Below are 18394 nucleotides of genomic sequence, written 5' to 3'. Positions count from 1 at the left end.
GAAGCATTAGCAACTCTAAACTCATCAAGAAATACCGATAATTATTTATATCGACAAATATCGGACTTGATAATAATAATAATAATAATAATAATAATAATAATAATAATAATAATAATAATAATAATAATAATATCTAGGCTCTATTATAATTATAACATGTAAAATAAATTAATAACATAATAATAAGATTGTATTATCATTATTTTACTTCGAAACTCAGAATTAACTCATCAAAATAAAACTAATCACTGAAAATAACAATTTTTGAAAAACATCGCGCTGACATAAAAATTTGGGTTGTTGCAGAAAATGTCAATGATTTTTTTTAATTAATTTAAAAATATACAAAATGTCAATGATATTTTGTATTTTTTGAACAAAAATTTACAGCAGAGTAAAACTCACCTAAAGCCAAATAATCTTGTATAATACACATCTTTGACCAATATTAAAAAAAATTAGCCCATTTTTTAAACAAAGTTCCCAACTCATCATGCATTTGTGCTTCGTACGTGCGTGCGTTGCTTTTTCTTCTTCTTCATCTTCTTTCTCCTCTTTCGTTATTATCGTCATTGTCTTCTTCTTCTTTTATGCACTTATTTCTTTAATGTCGTTGTCATCATCGCTGCCACCACCATTGTTTCCTCTTCTTCATCCTCTCCTTCCTCTTCCTCCTCCTCTTCCTTGTTGTTGTTGTTGTTGTTGTTGTTGTTGTTGTTGTTGTTGTTTAATTTCTTCTTTTTTTTTCCTCATCATCCTCCTTTATTATTATCACAATCAGTGACGAATCCAGAAAATTTTATCCATAGGGCAAAATATATATAGTATAATAATAATTTATATAATTATACTATAGTATTATAAAATATAATTATTCCTAAAAAATTATTTAACTAACAAATTAAAATAATAAAATAATAATTTAAATAATAAATAATTTAAAATTCCATTCTTCTGGATTTCATATTTTGGAAAGATTGAATCTTTTCATTGTCAATACAATCAAATGTTTCTCTTTCTATGTATGTCACTAAACAATCATTTAAAAATTCATCTCCCATACGGTTGCGAAGCCGACTCTTTATGATGTTCATAGCAGAAAAGGTTCTTTCAACTGATGCAGTTGCTACAGGAAAAACTAAAGCTAACTTCAAAAGAAGAAACACTAATGGATAAACAATATTTTTTCGAGTCTCAACCAATTTCTGAGAAAGAGCACCAATCCCATTTAAGTTTGAGAATTGATCATCAGAACGCACATCTAGTATGAAGTTCTCAAGTTGACTATCAAGTGCCAAAAGTTGAGTAGAAGAAAATTCTAATGGATAGAATTGAGCTAACTGGATTAACTTCTCCTTATCAAATGCAAGAAATGAGTGTCTTGGATTCAGACAAGCTATACAAAGAAGTAATTCAGTATTCACCTCTATAAAACGGTTGTTGAGTTCTTGAAGTTGTCTATCAACTACTTGATAGAATATCTCAACTTGAAAATGATGCAAATTTGAGATCTTTTGAGCTTTGCGTCTTGATCTTCCTTGTGACACAAATATATCATCCATTTTTGGAACAGTAATATTATATTTGTCATAAAACAATGAGACTTCGTCAACTAAAAGAGACCAACCATCATCTCTTATAGTTTGCAACCGTTGCTTAGACACTTTAACCAATGCCATAGCATTTACAATGTTTTGATCATTCATTTGTAATGCTTGAGATAATTCATTAGTAACTCCCAAGATATTTTTCATCAAGTGCAAGTTGAAAATGAATTCAAAGGATTGAATGACATTCAATAAATGACATGCTTCAGCTCTTTGTTCTGAATTATTTCCATCTTCCTCAACATATTCAAGAACATTGACCACGGAAGGAAACAAAGAAATTAATCTAAGTATAGTTCCATAGTGTGAACCCCATCTAGTATCTCCAGCTCTTTTCAAAGCTATTTCTTAATTCAAACCACGTCCACTAGCAATTTCTCCACTTTTTAATGCTTCAATTGTCTTAGTCATCTGACTATCATGAAGCATATCTCTTCGTTTACACGAAGCTCCAACAACATTGCACAAATTGGTTAACAAATTAAAAAGCAAAGCAATTTCAACTTGTTTTTTTGCAACCGTTACAAGAGCTAACTGAAGTTGGTGAGCAAAGCAATGTACATAGAAAGCATAAGAATTTTCTTTCAATATCAAAGTTTTTAAACCATTAAATTCTCCTTGCATATTACTTGCACCATTATATCCTTGGCCACGTACTCTTGATAAACTTAAATTATATGTTTCTAATAATGACTCCAATGCTAATTTTAGAGATAAAGCATTAGTATTAGAAACATGAACAAGACCAAGAAAATGCTCCCTAACTTGCCCTTCTTTATTCACATACCTTAAACAAACTGACAGTTGCTCCTTAATAGAAATGTCGCGGGCTTCATCAACCAAAACAGCAAACAATTCATCCCCAAGATCATTAACAATAACTTTTGTCGTTTCACTTGCAGCAGCTTTTACAATATCTTTTTGAATTGAGGGAGCTCTTAGTTTAAGATTCCCACGAGCATTTTTGAAAGTACGACCAATCTCTTCATTATGTTCCGCAAGAAAGTTTAGAAGTTCCAAAAAATTTTCTTGATTAACAGAATCATCTGTCTCATCATTACCACGAAAGGCCAATCCTTGTCGCAAAAGAAATCTAATACAATCAATTGTGGCTGTCAAATGAATTTGATAATTCTTTTTAGCTTGCTCAGATTGTTTTTCAATAGCAGCACTAATATGTTGTTTTGGTTTCATAAGTGCTTCATATTTTCTCCAAGCTTGATTATGAGCACTATCATGAATCCTAACATGAGTTTGTAATCTCTCCTTTTTTTTCCAATTTGAAAAGCCATTGGTTACAAAAGCATCGCCACCTTCAGTCTCAGGTTTCATAAGATAACAACAAAGACAAAAAATAGCATCTTTTGATATACTATACTCTAACCAATTGCCATAATCATCAAACCAATTAGGATTAAATCTTCGAAAAGAAGAACCACAAGCAGTTTGTGAAAAATCATGATTCCTTAGTTGACAAGGACCTTTTTGCAAATATGCACATCTAACTTTGTCTCTGTCATTCGGATGATAACTTGAAATCTTTGGTTGTTGTCCTGGATCTGCTATGAGGCTCTCTACTTCGAATTCTAAAAATATCCTCTTGTTAGAAGAAGTCGATGAATTGTTTTGGGATCCAATCTCCAATGATGAAGTTCTTTTGAAATATTTCTCCATTACTAATAGAATAAAATTATAAACCTAAATTAATTCACAATTCTATACAAATTGAGAAGTTCAGTATAAAATTATAAATATAAAATTGATCAATTAATAAAATTAATGAAAGCTATATCGGTGACTCATTTCTCTGAACTCATTGAAACAATAATAGTGATCATATTTATCACATGTTATACTGATAATATATTGAGAGTTTATACTGATAATATATTCTTACATGATGAATTACTTAATATATTCATATAAAAGATCCATTAAAATAAGAATATAAGAGTATATAGCTTTAATTTATTAGAAACATTTGAAGCTAGCCCTTTTCCTCAGCATATTATAAATACATCATCAATTCATCATAATTGAATACCACAAAAGTACAATGAAGAAAGATATTCAAATGAGATATTACATATAACACAAGTTAAAGAAAATTAAAACGCAAGTCCATAATTTGAATTAATTATCTTAATAGAGATTTAAAGGTACAAATTTTAGTTTCTTTGCCAGTAGCCAATTGTAGATGGCAGAGCTTTGATGTACAGAGTTCATGCTTTGGAAGCTAGGAATGAATGATCAGAATGTACTTTAAAGTGCTTGCTATAAAAACTGAAAGCTATGTACTATAAGCTTCTAAATCATTATCCCTTCTAACATTCATATCATAATCCCCTGATTCCCGTCTCATTCTTATTCATATCATAAGTCCCTAGATCTGTGTTTCTTTATTTTCGAAATAATTCTTCTAATATAAGAAAATGTCAAGCCAATTACATCAAAACACAATTACATTATAACTCCATTAAAATTCCATCAGAACACAATTGTTAATTAACAAAGTAACCAACAATTATATTAGAACTCTATCAGTCTATTAGAACACAATTACATGATTTACATCAGAATAAATTCAATCACATAAAAACAAATTAATCAACTATATCAAATTGAATGAATTAATGAACTATATCAAATTAATAACAATGCAGCAAATGAGAATAAAAACTGAATGAAGCAGGGTACCCAACGGCAGAACCAGCGGCATGGCGGCACCCAGTGGCAGAACCAGCGACACCCCGCACACCCTGAACTGTTGAAGACAGAACCAGATCTACACGCCGAAGGAACGGGAAGACAGAACCAGACGAGAATTTAAGGCTTGCAGCTGTGAAGACCGAGGAAGAAGAACAAGAATACCTCACCATACACCAGACGCTGAAGAAACGCAGCACCAGAACCAGACGCGGGCACGCTGTGATGCAACGAGAAACCGACGGAGCTGACGCAGGAGAAAGACTGAACGGAGTGGGCGAGTGGCGGTAGACGACAGTAACTGAGGGCTGGAGTCTGGAAACGGAGGTTGGAGGCTGGAGCAGAAGAACAAAATTGAAAAAGAGAAGGAGAAGGGTTAGCTGATTAGGGTTGGGAAGGTGGGGAGTGGGGTCAAAATGAATTAGATGGTGGGAGAAAATTAGACAATTCACTAAGAATTACTAATTAATTTTTCCAAATTCACTGGGGGCAGTTGCCCCCACTGAGTGCTGAGTAAATCCGTCCCTGATCACGATCATCGTCATCCTCGTCGTCTTCATCTTTTTCTCCTATATATGTTCAAAAAACTTGGAAACAGAAATTTTGATGTACAACACAGATAATTTTAGTATACCAAACCATATGGCTAGAACATTTTCACCCAACTAACAAAATATGCACAATACAAAAATTTTGGTGCATAGTATAAAAATTTTTTGAATGACTACATGTCCTAAACATTCATACCCAACTAACAAAATATGTATAACACATAAATTTCAGTGTATAGGATAAAAATTTTGGTGCACAATACAAAAATTTTTAAAGGACCACATGCCTAGAACATTGACTCACTCAATCAACAAAATATATTCGCAGCAAAAAATTATGTGCTATGTGTAAAAATTTTTGTGTTATGTGCAAATATTTCTATACTATAGCAATAAATTGGTATTATGTGCAAAAATTTCAATGCTATATCAATAAGTTTCTGTGCTCTCTAACAAAAATTTTTATACTAAAAAAATGTGAAAATGGAGAAGTGGTGACTCATGTGCCAGAAAATGTGCGCATATGTCACCATATCCCCTTTTCTGTGATTCTGCAGCGCATAAATTTTTTAATAAAGAACACATAAATTTATTGATATAGCACAAATATTTTTGCACATAACACAAACTTATTGATATAGTATAGAAAATGATGCCCTCGTAGTCCTAGTAAGTCTTAATCCATCAAAGTAGCTAAGTATTTACAAAATTAATATCAACCATTTTGAACCAACACATATATATTATACAACAAACAGTAACACTAAATACAAACATCATTAAAAAATAAAAAAAATAATATCAATAACTCTAATTAATCAACAATAAAAACTATACAAAATTACTAGAAATACTTAAATAATTAATATCAACAACTCCAAATAATTAAAATAAAAAATACAAAAATTATAGCATATTGATAAATTTCTTGAGATGCGGCTTAGAGGAGGGTTAAGGAGTCTATCTGATCATTATCCGATGGTAGTGGAGGATAGCATGATGGGTGGGAGGCCAAGGCCGTTCCGAAGCTTAGATTCTTGATTCACACATGAGGGTTTTCTTCGATTGGTAAAGGAAGAATGAAGGGGTCTAGGAGATGCTCATTTTACAGATAAGTTGAAGGCATTGACTATACCTTGATGTATGAGTATCATTGGTGCCTTTTTTATGTGATTTATATGGTATTCCATTGATTTATTAGAAGATTTTAGTAGATTATGCCCTATTGGATGCTACTTTGAGTTTCTGTGGCTTTTGATTGATTTCAAGTAGCATCCGGATGAAGATTTGATGAAAGCGCATGAAGAAGCAAATGAGCCTCATGCGTACGCATGCATATCGACCAGCAAGGGTGGTCATGCGTACGCAGGTGCTGTGCGTACGCATGACTGCAAGAGCTTAAATGAGACAATTCTCCTATGGACAGGTGGCGCTAAATGCCACAACTCGGCGTTTAGCGTCAGGAGCTTCGTAATTTGTACCTGGCCTTCTGGACATTGGGTGCTAAACTCCCACTCACCAGCGTTTAGTGCCGAGGACCATATTGTGCGTGCAAGGTTCATTGGACGGCTGGCGCTAAACACCCAATTACCAGCGTTTAGTGCCGATAGTGTGAACAACAATGGGGACCACAAGTTTGCAAGGAATCAGCAGAATGCTTAAAGATTTGATTTCAAATCAAATTACTATTAGAAAAGATTTATTAGGGTTTGATTTAAGTTTCAAATAAATTTTAATTAGTACTATAAATAGGATAGAGATCCATCCACGCAAAAACTTCTCTTCTCCTAATTTTCAATTCCGCACTTTTACACTTTTCTTTGTTAGGGTTTTTTACACACCATGAGCAACTAAACCTCCAGTGTTAAGGTTAGGGGCTTTGTTTACTTTGATGGATTAATAATGATTTATTTTTCTACTCTTGATTAATACATTGATTATTATTTAAGAATTGGTTTCGTTCTTTATCCTACGGATTAGTAAGTATTGGAAAATAATTCTAATCTAACTTGAATTCTATTGAATCTTGAAAAAGCTATATCATTAGAATTACATCTTGAAACTACTTTCTCATAAATTCTCAATTGTCTGGGTTTAATGTGGTATGTGATGTAAAACTGCATCATTCTTGGGTTCTTGGGATTTGTGTGGCTTATGAATAAGAAACTAGACTTAACCCTCTAATACAATTGATTGATCAAGGAATTGACGGTTGGTTGAATTAGACGAGATTAGATTGCCTAGAAATAGAAATTTAATCACTTGGGCTTTGTAAACTAAATCATTGCATGATCAAGGTAGTTGACATTGAGTATTAATCCGGATATTGAAACACCTCCAAAGCCTTAACTTTATTCTCATATCGTTTTATCAGCCATTTATTATTTGCTTTTCTTACTTTACTATCTTTTATGTTGTTTGATAATCAACCCTCTCATTTCAACTTGCCTAACTAGAGCAACTAATCAATAATTACTTGCTTAGTCCATTAATCCTCGTGGGATCGATATTCACTCACCTAAGTTTATTACTTGGTATGACCCGATGCACTTGCTGGTAAGTTGTGGATTGTAAATTCTGCACTAAGTTTTTGGCGCCGTTGCTGGGGATTAACTATGACTAACAACTACCAGTTGATTAGTTTCCTAGATTAGACTTTTTCTTTGTTTCACTTTTATTTTAGTTGCTATCTTTTATTTTTATTTTTATTCCTCTTAGATTTTCGTTTCTTTTTTTTATTTTATTTTGCCTTAATTTTCGTCCTTTAGTCTTTATTTATTTTAATTCTTTTCTTTTATTTTTGTGAGATTCACTGGGTTTCTCTTCACTGTGACATTGAGAATCTCACTTTTCCTTGTTTCTATTTGTTTATGTAGAGAAACAGGGATAAAGAACTTCTTCTATACGATCCTGAGATTCAAAGACTCTTCGAAAGCAAAGGAAACAAGCTAGAGCTCAAAAGGTTCAAGAAATCTTTAGGGACAAGTCTGAAGAGGAAGTTGAATTCAGTATGGCTGATAATATTAAGAATCTTGTGGTCAATAACCCCAATAATGCCCCACCTATTAGAAGAACTCTGGGGTCATGTACTAACCCCAATCCCGGGAATTGTGTGGAAAGCATTGTACCCCCGGTTGTACATGCTAACAACTTTGAGTTAAAGCATCAACTCATCTCTTTGGCTTAGCAAAATTGTCAGTTCAGTGAAAGCCTGTAGGAGGACCCTAATCTATTTATATCTAATTTTATGAGGATATATGATACAGTCAAGACCAATGGGGTTCCCGCCAGCGTGTAGAAGTTGATGTTATTCCCTTTTGCTATGAGCGACCGAGCTAGTCAGTGGCTTGAGACACAACCTAAGGAAAGTATAGCAACCTGGGTGGGCTTGGTTAGTAAATTCTTAACCAAATTCTTTCCACCTCAGAGGTTGACTAAGATGAGATTTGACATTCAGATATTCAGACAACTTAACAGAGAGTCTCTCTATAAAGCTTGGGAGAGATACAAGTCTATGGTGAGAAAGTGTACTCTGGACATATTTGTGGATTGGGTACAATTATAGATTTTCTATGATGGTATCACTCTGGTTTTGAGACTTTCTTTGGATAATTCTAAAGGAGGTTCTTTGCATATGAAGACCAGTAATGAGGCCTTAGATTTGACAGAGATGGTGGCCAATAATCAGTACCTATATTCTTCAAAGAGAACCGTGAAGAAAGGTGTTCATACACCGGTCCGAGTTCTAAGGCCGAGTTTGAGGATGACAAAGGGACCGACCTCATGAAAGTTGGCCCATTGATGAGCGGATAATTTATACACTTTTTGGCATTATTTTTACATAGTTTTTAGTATGATTTAGTTAGTTTTTAGTATATTTTTATTAGTTTTTAATAAAAATTCACATTTCTGTACTTTACTATGAGTTTGTGTGTTTTTCTGTGATTTCAAGTATTTTCTGGCTGAAATTGAGAGACTTGAGCAAAAATCAGATTCAGAGGCTGAGGAAGGACTACAGATGCTGCTGGATTCTGACCTCCCTGCACTCAAAGTAGACATCCAGGGCTTTCCAGCAATATATAATAGTCCATACTTTGCCCGAGTTTAGACGACGCAAACTGGCGTTCAACGCCAGTTCCATGTTGCATTCTGGAGTTAAACGCCAGAAACAGGTTGCAAAGTGGAGTTAAACGCCAGAAACAGGTTACAAACTGGCGTTCAACTCCAAGAGAAGCCTCTACACGTGTAAAGCTCAATGCTCAGCCCAAGCACACACCAAGTGGGCCCCAGAAGTGGATTTCTGCATCATTTACTCATTTCTGTAAACCCTAGTAACTAGTCTGATATAAATAAGACCTTTTACTATTGTATTAGACATCTTTGATCAGTTTTATGCTATCTTAGACCTTAAGGAGGGCTGGCCACTCGGCCATGCCTGGACCTTGTTCTTATGTATTTTCAACGGTAGAGTTTCTACACACCATAGATTAAGGTGTGGAGCTCTGTTGTTCCTCATGAATTAATACAAAGTACTATTGTTTTTCTATTCAGTTCAAGCTTATTCCGATTCTAAGATATTCATTCGCACTTCAATATGAATATGATGATCGTGACAGTCATCATCATTCCCAACCTATGAACGCGTGCCTGACAACCACTTCCGTTCTACCTTAGATTGAATGAATATCTCTGGGATTCCTTAATCAGAGTCTTTGTGGTATAAGTTAGAATCCATGGATGGCCATTCTTGAGATCTGGAAAGTCTAAACCTTGTCTGTGGTATTCCGAGTAGGATCTGGGAAGGGATGGCTGCGACGAGCTTCAAACTCGCGAGTGCTGGGCGTAGTGACAGACGCAAAAGGATCAATGGATCCTATTCCAGTATGATCGAGAACTGACAGATGATTAGCCATGCAGTGATAGCGCATTGGACCATTTTTAATGAGAGGACAGGATGTAGCCATTGACAACGGTGACGCCTAACATACAGCTTGCCATAGAAAGGAGTATGAATGATTGGATGAAGACAATAGGAAAGCAGAGGTTTAGGAGGAACAAGCATCTTCATACGCTTATCTGAAACTCTCACCAATGAATTACATAAGTGTCTGTATCTTTAATTTACGTTTTATTTATATTTTAATTATCAAATATCCATAACCATATGAATCTGCCTGACTGAGATTTGCAAGATGACCATAGCTTGCTTCAAGCCGATAATCTCCGTGGGATCGACCCTTACTCACGTAAGGTTTATTACTTGGACGACCCAGTGCACTTGCTGGTTAGTTGTGCAAAGTTGTGACAAAGAACTAAGATTATGAACGTAAGTATTAAGTTTTTAGCGCCGTTACCAAGGAATGAACCGTCACGATTTCTGCGCACCAAGTTTTTGGCGCCGTTGCCGGGGATTGTTCGAGTTTGGACAACTGACGGTTCATCTTGTTGCTCAGATTAGGTAATTTTATTTTAATTTTAAGCTTTTTGTTTTTATTATTCTTATTTTCGAAAAAAAATAATAAAAATAAATATTTTCAAAAATATATGTTCTTCAGAATTTTTAAGAAAGAATTCTAGAGTTTCATGAAGCATGTTGAAGCCTGGCTGGCTGTAAAGCCATGTCTAATTCATTTGGACTGGGGCTTCCACCTATCAGCATAGAATGAAGTTGGATGAAGTATCAACTGTTGTATGCCTGATTTGTATGCTAAAGCTTGGCTGGCCATTGGCCATGTCTAGTATTTTGGACCGGAGCTTTCACTGAAAGCTTGGCTGGCTAGTAAGCCATGTCTAATTCCTGGACCGGAGCTTTAGACTAACATTGCAAGATTCCTGGAATTCCTATTAAAAATTTTGAAATCCTTATTTTCCTTTTCAAAAGAGTTTTCGACAAATCTAAAAAAAAAATTAATAAAACCAAAAATATTTTATGTTTCTTGTTTGAGTCTAGAGTCAAATTTTAAGTTTGGTGTCAATTGTATATTTTCTAATTTTTCCTTAAAAATTTTTTGAAAATTCATGCATGATGTTCTTCATGATCTTCAAGTTGTTCTTGATAAGTCTTCTTGTTTGATCTTTAAAATTTCTTGTTTTGTGTCTTTTCTTGTTTTTCATATGCATTCTTGAATTCTTAGTGTCTAAATATTAAAAATTTCTAAGTTTGGTGTCTTGCATGTTTTCTTCTATTGAAATTTTTTCAAAACTACATACTTGATGTTCATCATGATCTTCAAAGTGTTCTTGGTGTTCATCTTTACATTCAAAGTGTTCTTGCATGTTTTCTTTGTTTTGATCCAAAATTTTTATGTCTTGAGTCCTTTTGATGTTTTTCTCTTTCCTTATTAAAATTCAAAAATAAAAAATATATCTTTCCTTGTTTTACTCATAAATTTCAATTTCAAAATTCTATCTTTTCAAATCTTTTTCAAAAATAAAATCTTTTTCATTTATTTTTATATTTTTTGAAATTTTTTTTAAAAAAATATTGATTTTCAAAATCTTTTTCCTATTCTTACTTCATATTTACAAAAATCTCACTAACATTTAATTTTTAGATTCAAAAATTTCAAGTTGTTACTTGCCTATTAAGAAAGGTTCAATCTTTAAATTTTAAAATCATATCTTTTTGTTTCTTGTTAGTCAAGTAATCAACTTTAATTTTCAAAATCATATCTTTTTAATTTTCAATCATATCTTTTTGATTGCTAATTTCAAAATCTTTTTCAAAATCAAATCTTTTTAATTTCTTCTTCAATCATATCTTTTCAATCATATTTTTTTTAATAAATTGCAATCATATCTTCTCAATCAAATCTTTTTCAAAATAATTTCAATCATTTCAATCAAATCTTCTTCAAAATCAATTTCAAAATCTTTTCTAACTTCTTATCTTTTCAAAATTGATTTTCAAATCTTTTTCAATTAACTACTTAACTTTTTGTTTGATTCTTATCTTTTTCAAAACTACCTAACTAATTTCCTCTCTTCAATTTTCGAAAATCACCTTCCTCTTTTTCAAAATTCCTTTTTAATTAACTAATTGTTTTAACTTTTAATTTAATTTCATTTTTCTTTTTTTTTAATTTTCAAATTTTTAATTTTAATTTTAATTTAAAAAAATACTTTTATTTTATTTTATTTAATTTTCAAATTCTCTCATCTCTCATCTCTTTCTAATTATTTATTCATCTACTAACACCCCTCTTTCACCCAAGAATTCGAACTCATTCCTCTCCCTTGTGTTTGAATTCTTATCTTTTCCTTCCTCCATTATTCTCTTCTTATACTTACATAAGGAATCTCTATACTGTGACATAGAGGATTCCATATTTTCTTTTTTGTTTTCTTCTTTTTCATATGAGCAGGAACAAGGATAAGAACATTCTTGTTGAAGCTAACCCTGAACCTGAAAGGACTCTGAAGAGGAAGCTAAGGGAAGCTAAAGCACAACTCTCTAGAGAAAATCTGATAGAAATTTTCGAAAAAGAAGGAGATATGGCTGAAAATAATAACAATGCAAGGAAGATGCTTGGTGACTTTACTGCACCTAATTCCAATTTACATGGAAGAAGCATCTCAATCCTTGCCATTGGAGCAAACAATTTTGAGTTGAAACCTCAATTAGTTTCTCTGATGCAATAGAATTGCAAGTTTTATGGACTTCCATCCGAAGATCCCTTTCAGTTCTTAACTGAATTCTTGCAGATCTGTGATACTGTTAAGACCAATGGGGTTGATTCCGAGGTCTACAGGCTTATGCTTTTCCCATTTGCTGTAAGAGATAGAGCTAGAATATGGTTGGACTCTCAACCTAAAGACAGCCTGAACTCTTGGGATAAGCTAGTCACGGCTTTCTTAGCCAAGTTCTTTCCTCCTCAAAAGCTTAGCAAGCTTAGAGTGGATGTTCAAACCTTCAGACAGAAGGAAGGTGAATCCCTCTATGAAGCTTGGGAGAGATACAAGGAACTGACCAAAAAGTGTCCTTCTGACATGCTTTCAGAATGGACCATCCTGGATATATTCTATGATGGTCTGTCTGAATTATCAAAGATGTCATTGGACCATTCTGCAGGTGGATCCATTCACCTAAAGAAAACGCCTGCAGAAGCTCAAGAACTCATTGACATGGTTGCAAATAACCAGTTCATGTACACTTCTGAAAGGAATCCTGTGAGTAATGGGACGCCTCAGAGAAAGGGAGTTCTTGAAATTGATACTCTAAATGCCATATTGACTCAGAATAAAATATTGACTCAGCAAGTCAATATGATCTCTCAGAGTCTGAATGGATTGAAGGAATCATCCAACAGTACTAAAGAGGCATCTTCTGAAGAAGAAGCTTATGGTCCTGAGAACCCTGCAATAGCAGAGGTAAATTACATGGGTGAACCCTATGGAAACACCTATAATCCCTCATGGAGAAATCATCCAAATTTCTCATGGAAGGATCAACAAAAGCCTCAACAAGGCTTTAATAATGGTAGAAGAAACAGGTTTAGCAATAGCAAGCCTTTTCCATCATCCACTCAGCAACAGACAGAGAATTCTGAGCAGAATCCATCTATCTTAGCAAATATAGTCTCTGATCTATCTAAGGCCACTGTAAGTTTCATGAATGAAACAAGGTCCTCCATTAGAAATTTGGAGGCACAAGTGGGCCAGCTGAGTAAAAGAGTCATTGAAACTCCTCCTAGTACTCTCCCAAGCAATACAGAAGAAAATCCAAAGAGAGAGTGCAAGGCCGTTGATTTAACCATCATGGCTGAACCTACAAGGGAGGAGGAGGACGTGAATCCTAGTGAGGAAGACCTCCTGGGACGTCCAGTGACCAATAAGGAGTTTCCCTTCGAGGAACCAAAGGAATCGGAGGCTCAATTAGAGACCATAGAGATTCCATTGAACCTCCTTTTGCCCTTCATGAGCTCTGATGAGTATTCGTCCTCTGAAGAGGATGAAGAAATTACTGAAGAGCAAGTTGCTAAGTACCTTGGTGCAATCATGAAGCTGAATGCCAAATTATTTGGTAATGAGACTTGGAAAGATGAACCTCCCTTGCTCACCAATGAACTGAATGCATTGGATAGGCAGAAATTACCTTAAAAGAAACAGGATCCTGGAAAATTCTTAATACCCTGTACCATAGGCACCATGACCTTTAAGAAGGCTCTGTGTGACCTGGGGTCAGGAATAAACTTAATGCCACTCTCTGTAATGGAGAAACTTGGGATCTTTGAGGTGCAAGCTGCCAGAATCTCATTAGAGATGGCAGACAACTCAAGAAAACAGGCTTATGGACAAGTAGAGGACGTGTTAGTAAAGGTTGAAGGCCTTTACATCCCTGCTAATTTCATAATCCTAGACACTGGGAAGGAAGAGGATCAATCCATCATCCTTGGAAGACCCTTCCTAGCCACAGCAAGAGATGTGATTGATGTGGACAGAGGAGAATTAGTCCTTCAACTGAATGAGGATAACCTTGTGTTTAAAACTCAAGGATCTCCTTCTGTAACCATGGAGAGGAAGCATGAAAAGCTTTTCTCACTGCAGAGTCAACCAAAGCCCCCACAATCAAACTCTAAGTTTGGTGTTGGGAGGCCACAACCAAACTCTAAGTTTGGTGTTGAACCCCCACAGTCAAACTCTAAGTTTGGTGTTGGGAGGTCCCAACAATGCTCTGAACATCTGTGAGGCTCCATGAGAGCTCACTGTCAAGCTATTGACATTAAAGAAGCGCTTATTGGGAGGCAACCCAATGTTATTTAATTATATCTATTTTATTTTCCTTGTGTTATTAGGTTGATGATCATGTGGAGTCACAAAAACTACTGAAAAATCAAAAACAGCATGAAAAATAGCATTAAAAAATAGCACACCCTGGAGGAGAGCAGTCTGGTGTTTAAATGCCAGAAACAAGCATCTGTCTGGCGTTTAATGCCAGAAACAAGCATCTGTCTGGCGTTTAACGCCAGAAACAAGCACCAAGCTGGCGTTTAATGCCAGAAATAAGCATCTGCCTGGCGTTAAACGCCAAAAATAGGCTACATTTGGGCATTTAACGCCAGCAACAAGCAGCAATCTGGTGTTAAACGCCAGGATTGCACAGCAAGGGCGTTTTACACGCGTAATTGGAGCAGAGATGTTAAATCCTTGGCCCCACTGGATCTGTGGACCCCACAGGATCCCCACATTTTCTTCTCTCCTCTTCACACCTTTTCATAACTCTCTTCCCCAAATACCCTTCACCAATCACCTCAATCACTCTTTCCCATCACCTCTTCACCACTCACATCCATCCTCTCTTCCCCATAAACCCCACCTACCTCCAAAATTCAAACTATTTTCCCTCCCAAACCCAACCTTAATAGCTGAACCCTAAATCCCATCCCACCCCTATATAAACCCTTCTTTCCTTCTTCATTTTCACACAACACAACCCTCTCTTCTTACCCTTGGCCGATTACACCTTCTCCCTCCATATCCTCCATTCTCTTTCTTCTTCTCCTTCTTTCTTTCTTCTTTTGCTCGGGGATGAGCAAACATTTTAAGTTTGGTGTGGTAAAAGCATAGCTTTTTATTTTTCCATAACCATTTATGGCACCTAAGGCCAAAGAAACCTCTAGAAAGAGGAAAGGGAAGGCAATTGCTTCCACCTCTGAGTCATGGAAGATGGAGAGATTCATCTCAAAGGTCCATCAAGACCACTTCTATGAAGTTGTGGCTAAGAAGAAAGTGATCCCTGAGGTTCCTTTCAAGCCCAAAAAGAATGAGTATCCAGAGATCCGACATGAGATCCGAAGAAGAGGTTGGGAAGTTCTCACCAACCCCATTCAACAAGTCGGGATCTTAATGGTCCAAGAGTTCTATGCAAATGCATGGATCACTAGGAACCATGATCAAAGTGTGAACTCAAATCCAAAGCATTGGCTCACCATGGTTCGGGGAAATACTTAGATTTCAGTCCAGAAAATGTAAGGCTGGCGTTCAACTTGCCAATGATGGAAGAGAACGCACGCCCCTACACAAGAAGGGTCAACTTTAATCAAAGGTTGGACCAAGTCCTCATAGACATATGTGAGGAAGGAGCTCAATGGAAAATTGACTCAAGAGGCAAGCCAGTTCAATTAAGAAGGCATGACCTCAAACCAGTGGCTAGGGGATGGCTAGAGTTCATTCAACGCTCAATCATTCCTACTAGTAACCGGTCTGAAGTTACTATAGACCGGGCCATCATGATCCATAGTATCATGATTGGAGAGGAGGTGGAAGTTCATGAGATTATACCTCAAGAACTTTACAAGGTGGCTGACAAGTCCTCCACTTGGGCAAGGTTAGCCTTTCCTCACCTCATATGCCACCTCTGCAATTCGGCTGGCATTGACATAGAGGGAGACATCCTCATTAAAGAGGACAAGCCCATCACTAAGAAAATGATGGAGCAAATAAGAGATCATGGACCTCAACAAGAGCATGAGAAAATTCTCCACCATGAAATCCTTGAGATGCCTCAAGGGATGCACCTTCCTCCACAAAGCTATTGGGAGCAAATCAACACCTCCCTAGGAGAATTAAGTTCCAACATGAGACAACTAAGGGTGGAGCATCAAGAGCACTCCATCATCCTTCATGAGATTAGAGAAGATCAAAGAGCTATGAGGGAGGAGCAACAAAGGCAAGGAAGAGACATAGAGGAGCTCAAAAGCACCATTGGTTCTTCAAGAAGAGGAAGACGCCACCCTCACTAAGGTGGACTCATTCCTTAATCTCCTTGTCTATTTATTTTACTGTTTTTTGTTTACTATGCTTTATGTTTTATTTATGTTTATGTCTTCACTATATGATCATTAGTGTTTAAGTGTCTATGTCTTAAAGCTATGAATGTCCTATGAATCTATCACCTTTCTTAAATGAAAAATGCTTTAATTACAAAAGAACAAGAAGTACATGGTTTCGAATTCATCCTTGAAACTAGTTTAGTTATTTTGATGTGGTGACAATACTTTTTGTTTTCTGAATGAATGCTTGAACAGTGCATATGTCTTTTGAAATTGTTGTTTATGAATGTTAAATATGTTGGCTCTTGAAAGAATGATGAAAAAGGAGACATGTTATTTGATAATCTGAAAAATCATAAAAATGATTCTTGAAGCAAGAAAAAGCAGTGAATACAAAAGCTTGCAGAAAAAAAAAAGCAAGCAGAAAAAGCCAATAGCCCTTAAAACCAAAAGGCAAGGGTAAAAAGGATTCAAGGCTTTGAGCATCAGTGGATAGGAGGGCCTAAAGGAATAAAATCCTGGCCTAAGCGGCTAAACCAAGCTGTCCCTAACCATGTGCTTGTGGCGTGAAGGTGTCAAGTGAAAACTTGAGACTGAGCGGTTAAAGTCGAGGTCCAAAGCAAAAAGAAGAGTGTGCTTAAGAACCCTGGACACCTCTAATTGGGGACTCTAGCAAAGCTGAGTCACAATCTGAAAAGGTTCACCCAGTTATGTGTCTGTGGCATTTATGTATCCGGTGGTAATACTGGAAAACAAAGTGCTTAGAGCCACGGCCAAGACTCACAAAGTAGCTGTGTTCAAGAATCAACATACTGAACTAGGAGAATCAATAACACTATCTGAATTCTAAGTTCCTATAGATGCCAATCATTCTGAACTTCAATGGATAAAGTGAGATGCCAAAACTATTCAAGAGGCAAAAAGCTACTAGTCCCGCTCAACTGATTGGAGCTAAGTTTCATTGATATTTTGGAATTCATAGTATATTCTCTTCTTTTTTTCCTATTTGATTTTCAGTTGCTTGGGGACAAGAAACAATTTAAGTTTGGTGTTGTGATGAGCAGATAATTTATATGCTTTTTGGCATTATTTTTACATAGTTTTTAGTATGATTTAGTTAGTTTTTAGTATATTTTTATTTGTTTTTAATAAAAATTCACATTTTTGGACTTTACTATGAGTTTGTGTGTTTTTCTGTGATTTCAGGTATTTTCTGGCTGAAATTGAGAGACTTGAGCAAAAATTATATTCAGAGGCTGAGGAAGGACTGCAGATGCTGCTGGATTCTGACCTTCCTGCACTCAAAGTAGACATCCAGGGCTTTCCATCAATATATAATAGTCCATACTTTGCCCGAGTTTAGACGACGCAAACTGGCGTTCAACGCCAGTTCCATGTTGCATTCTGGAGTTAAACGCCAGAAATAGGTTGCAAAGTGGAGTTAAACGCCAGAAACAGGTTACAAACTGGCGTTCAACTCCAAGAGAAGCCTCTACACGTGTAAAGCTCAATGCTCAGCCCAAGCACACACCAAGTGGGCCCCAGAAGTGGATTTCTGCATCATTTACTCATTTCTGTAAACCCTAGTAACTAGTCTGATATAAATAAGACCTTTTACTATTGTATTAGACATCTTTGATGAGTTTTATGCTATCTTAGACCTTTAGGATGGCTGGCCACTCGGCCATGCCTGGACCTTGTTCTTATGTATTTTCAACGGTAGATTTCTACACACCATAGATTAAGGTGTGGAGCT

The 18394-nt window shown here is 35.7% G+C and overlaps 2 protein-coding genes and 1 non-coding gene across 3 annotated transcripts; all 3 read right to left on the bottom strand.

Annotated features, from left to right (window-relative positions):
* Positions 1–941: 941 nt before the first annotated feature.
* Positions 942–1709, bottom strand: LOC107607593 (uncharacterized). Its single transcript, XM_016309525.3, has one exon. The coding sequence runs from the start codon at positions 1707–1709 to the stop codon at positions 942–944; it is 768 nt and encodes a 255-aa protein (XP_016165011.3).
* Positions 1710–1958: 249 nt separating this feature from the next.
* Positions 1959–3284, bottom strand: LOC148553983 (uncharacterized). The gene has a single exon (XM_088494936.1). The coding sequence runs from the start codon at positions 3282–3284 to the stop codon at positions 1959–1961; it is 1326 nt and encodes a 441-aa protein (XP_088351062.1).
* Positions 3285–12754: 9470 nt separating this feature from the next.
* Positions 12755–12862, bottom strand: LOC148553982 (small nucleolar RNA R71). The gene has a single exon (XR_015892612.1). It is a non-coding gene; the product is annotated as a small nucleolar RNA R71 (small nucleolar RNA).
* Positions 12863–18394: the final 5532 nt, after the last annotated feature.

Source organism: Arachis ipaensis, chromosome B7 (assembly GCF_059453495.1).
Source record: "Arachis ipaensis isolate K30076 ecotype BB chromosome B7, ASM5945349v1, whole genome shotgun sequence".
NCBI lineage: Eukaryota > Viridiplantae > Streptophyta > Magnoliopsida > Fabales > Fabaceae > Arachis > Arachis ipaensis.
This window is presented reverse-complemented; position numbering and strand designations above follow the sequence as displayed.

Excerpts from the sequence above, each read along its gene's own strand:
- LOC107607593 (XM_016309525.3), bottom strand. The coding sequence starts at position 1,709 with ATGAATGATCAAAACATTGTAAATGCTATGGCATTGGTTAAAGTGTCT.
- LOC148553983 (XM_088494936.1), bottom strand. The coding sequence starts at position 3,284 with ATGGAGAAATATTTCAAAAGAACTTCATCATTGGAGATTGGATCCCAA.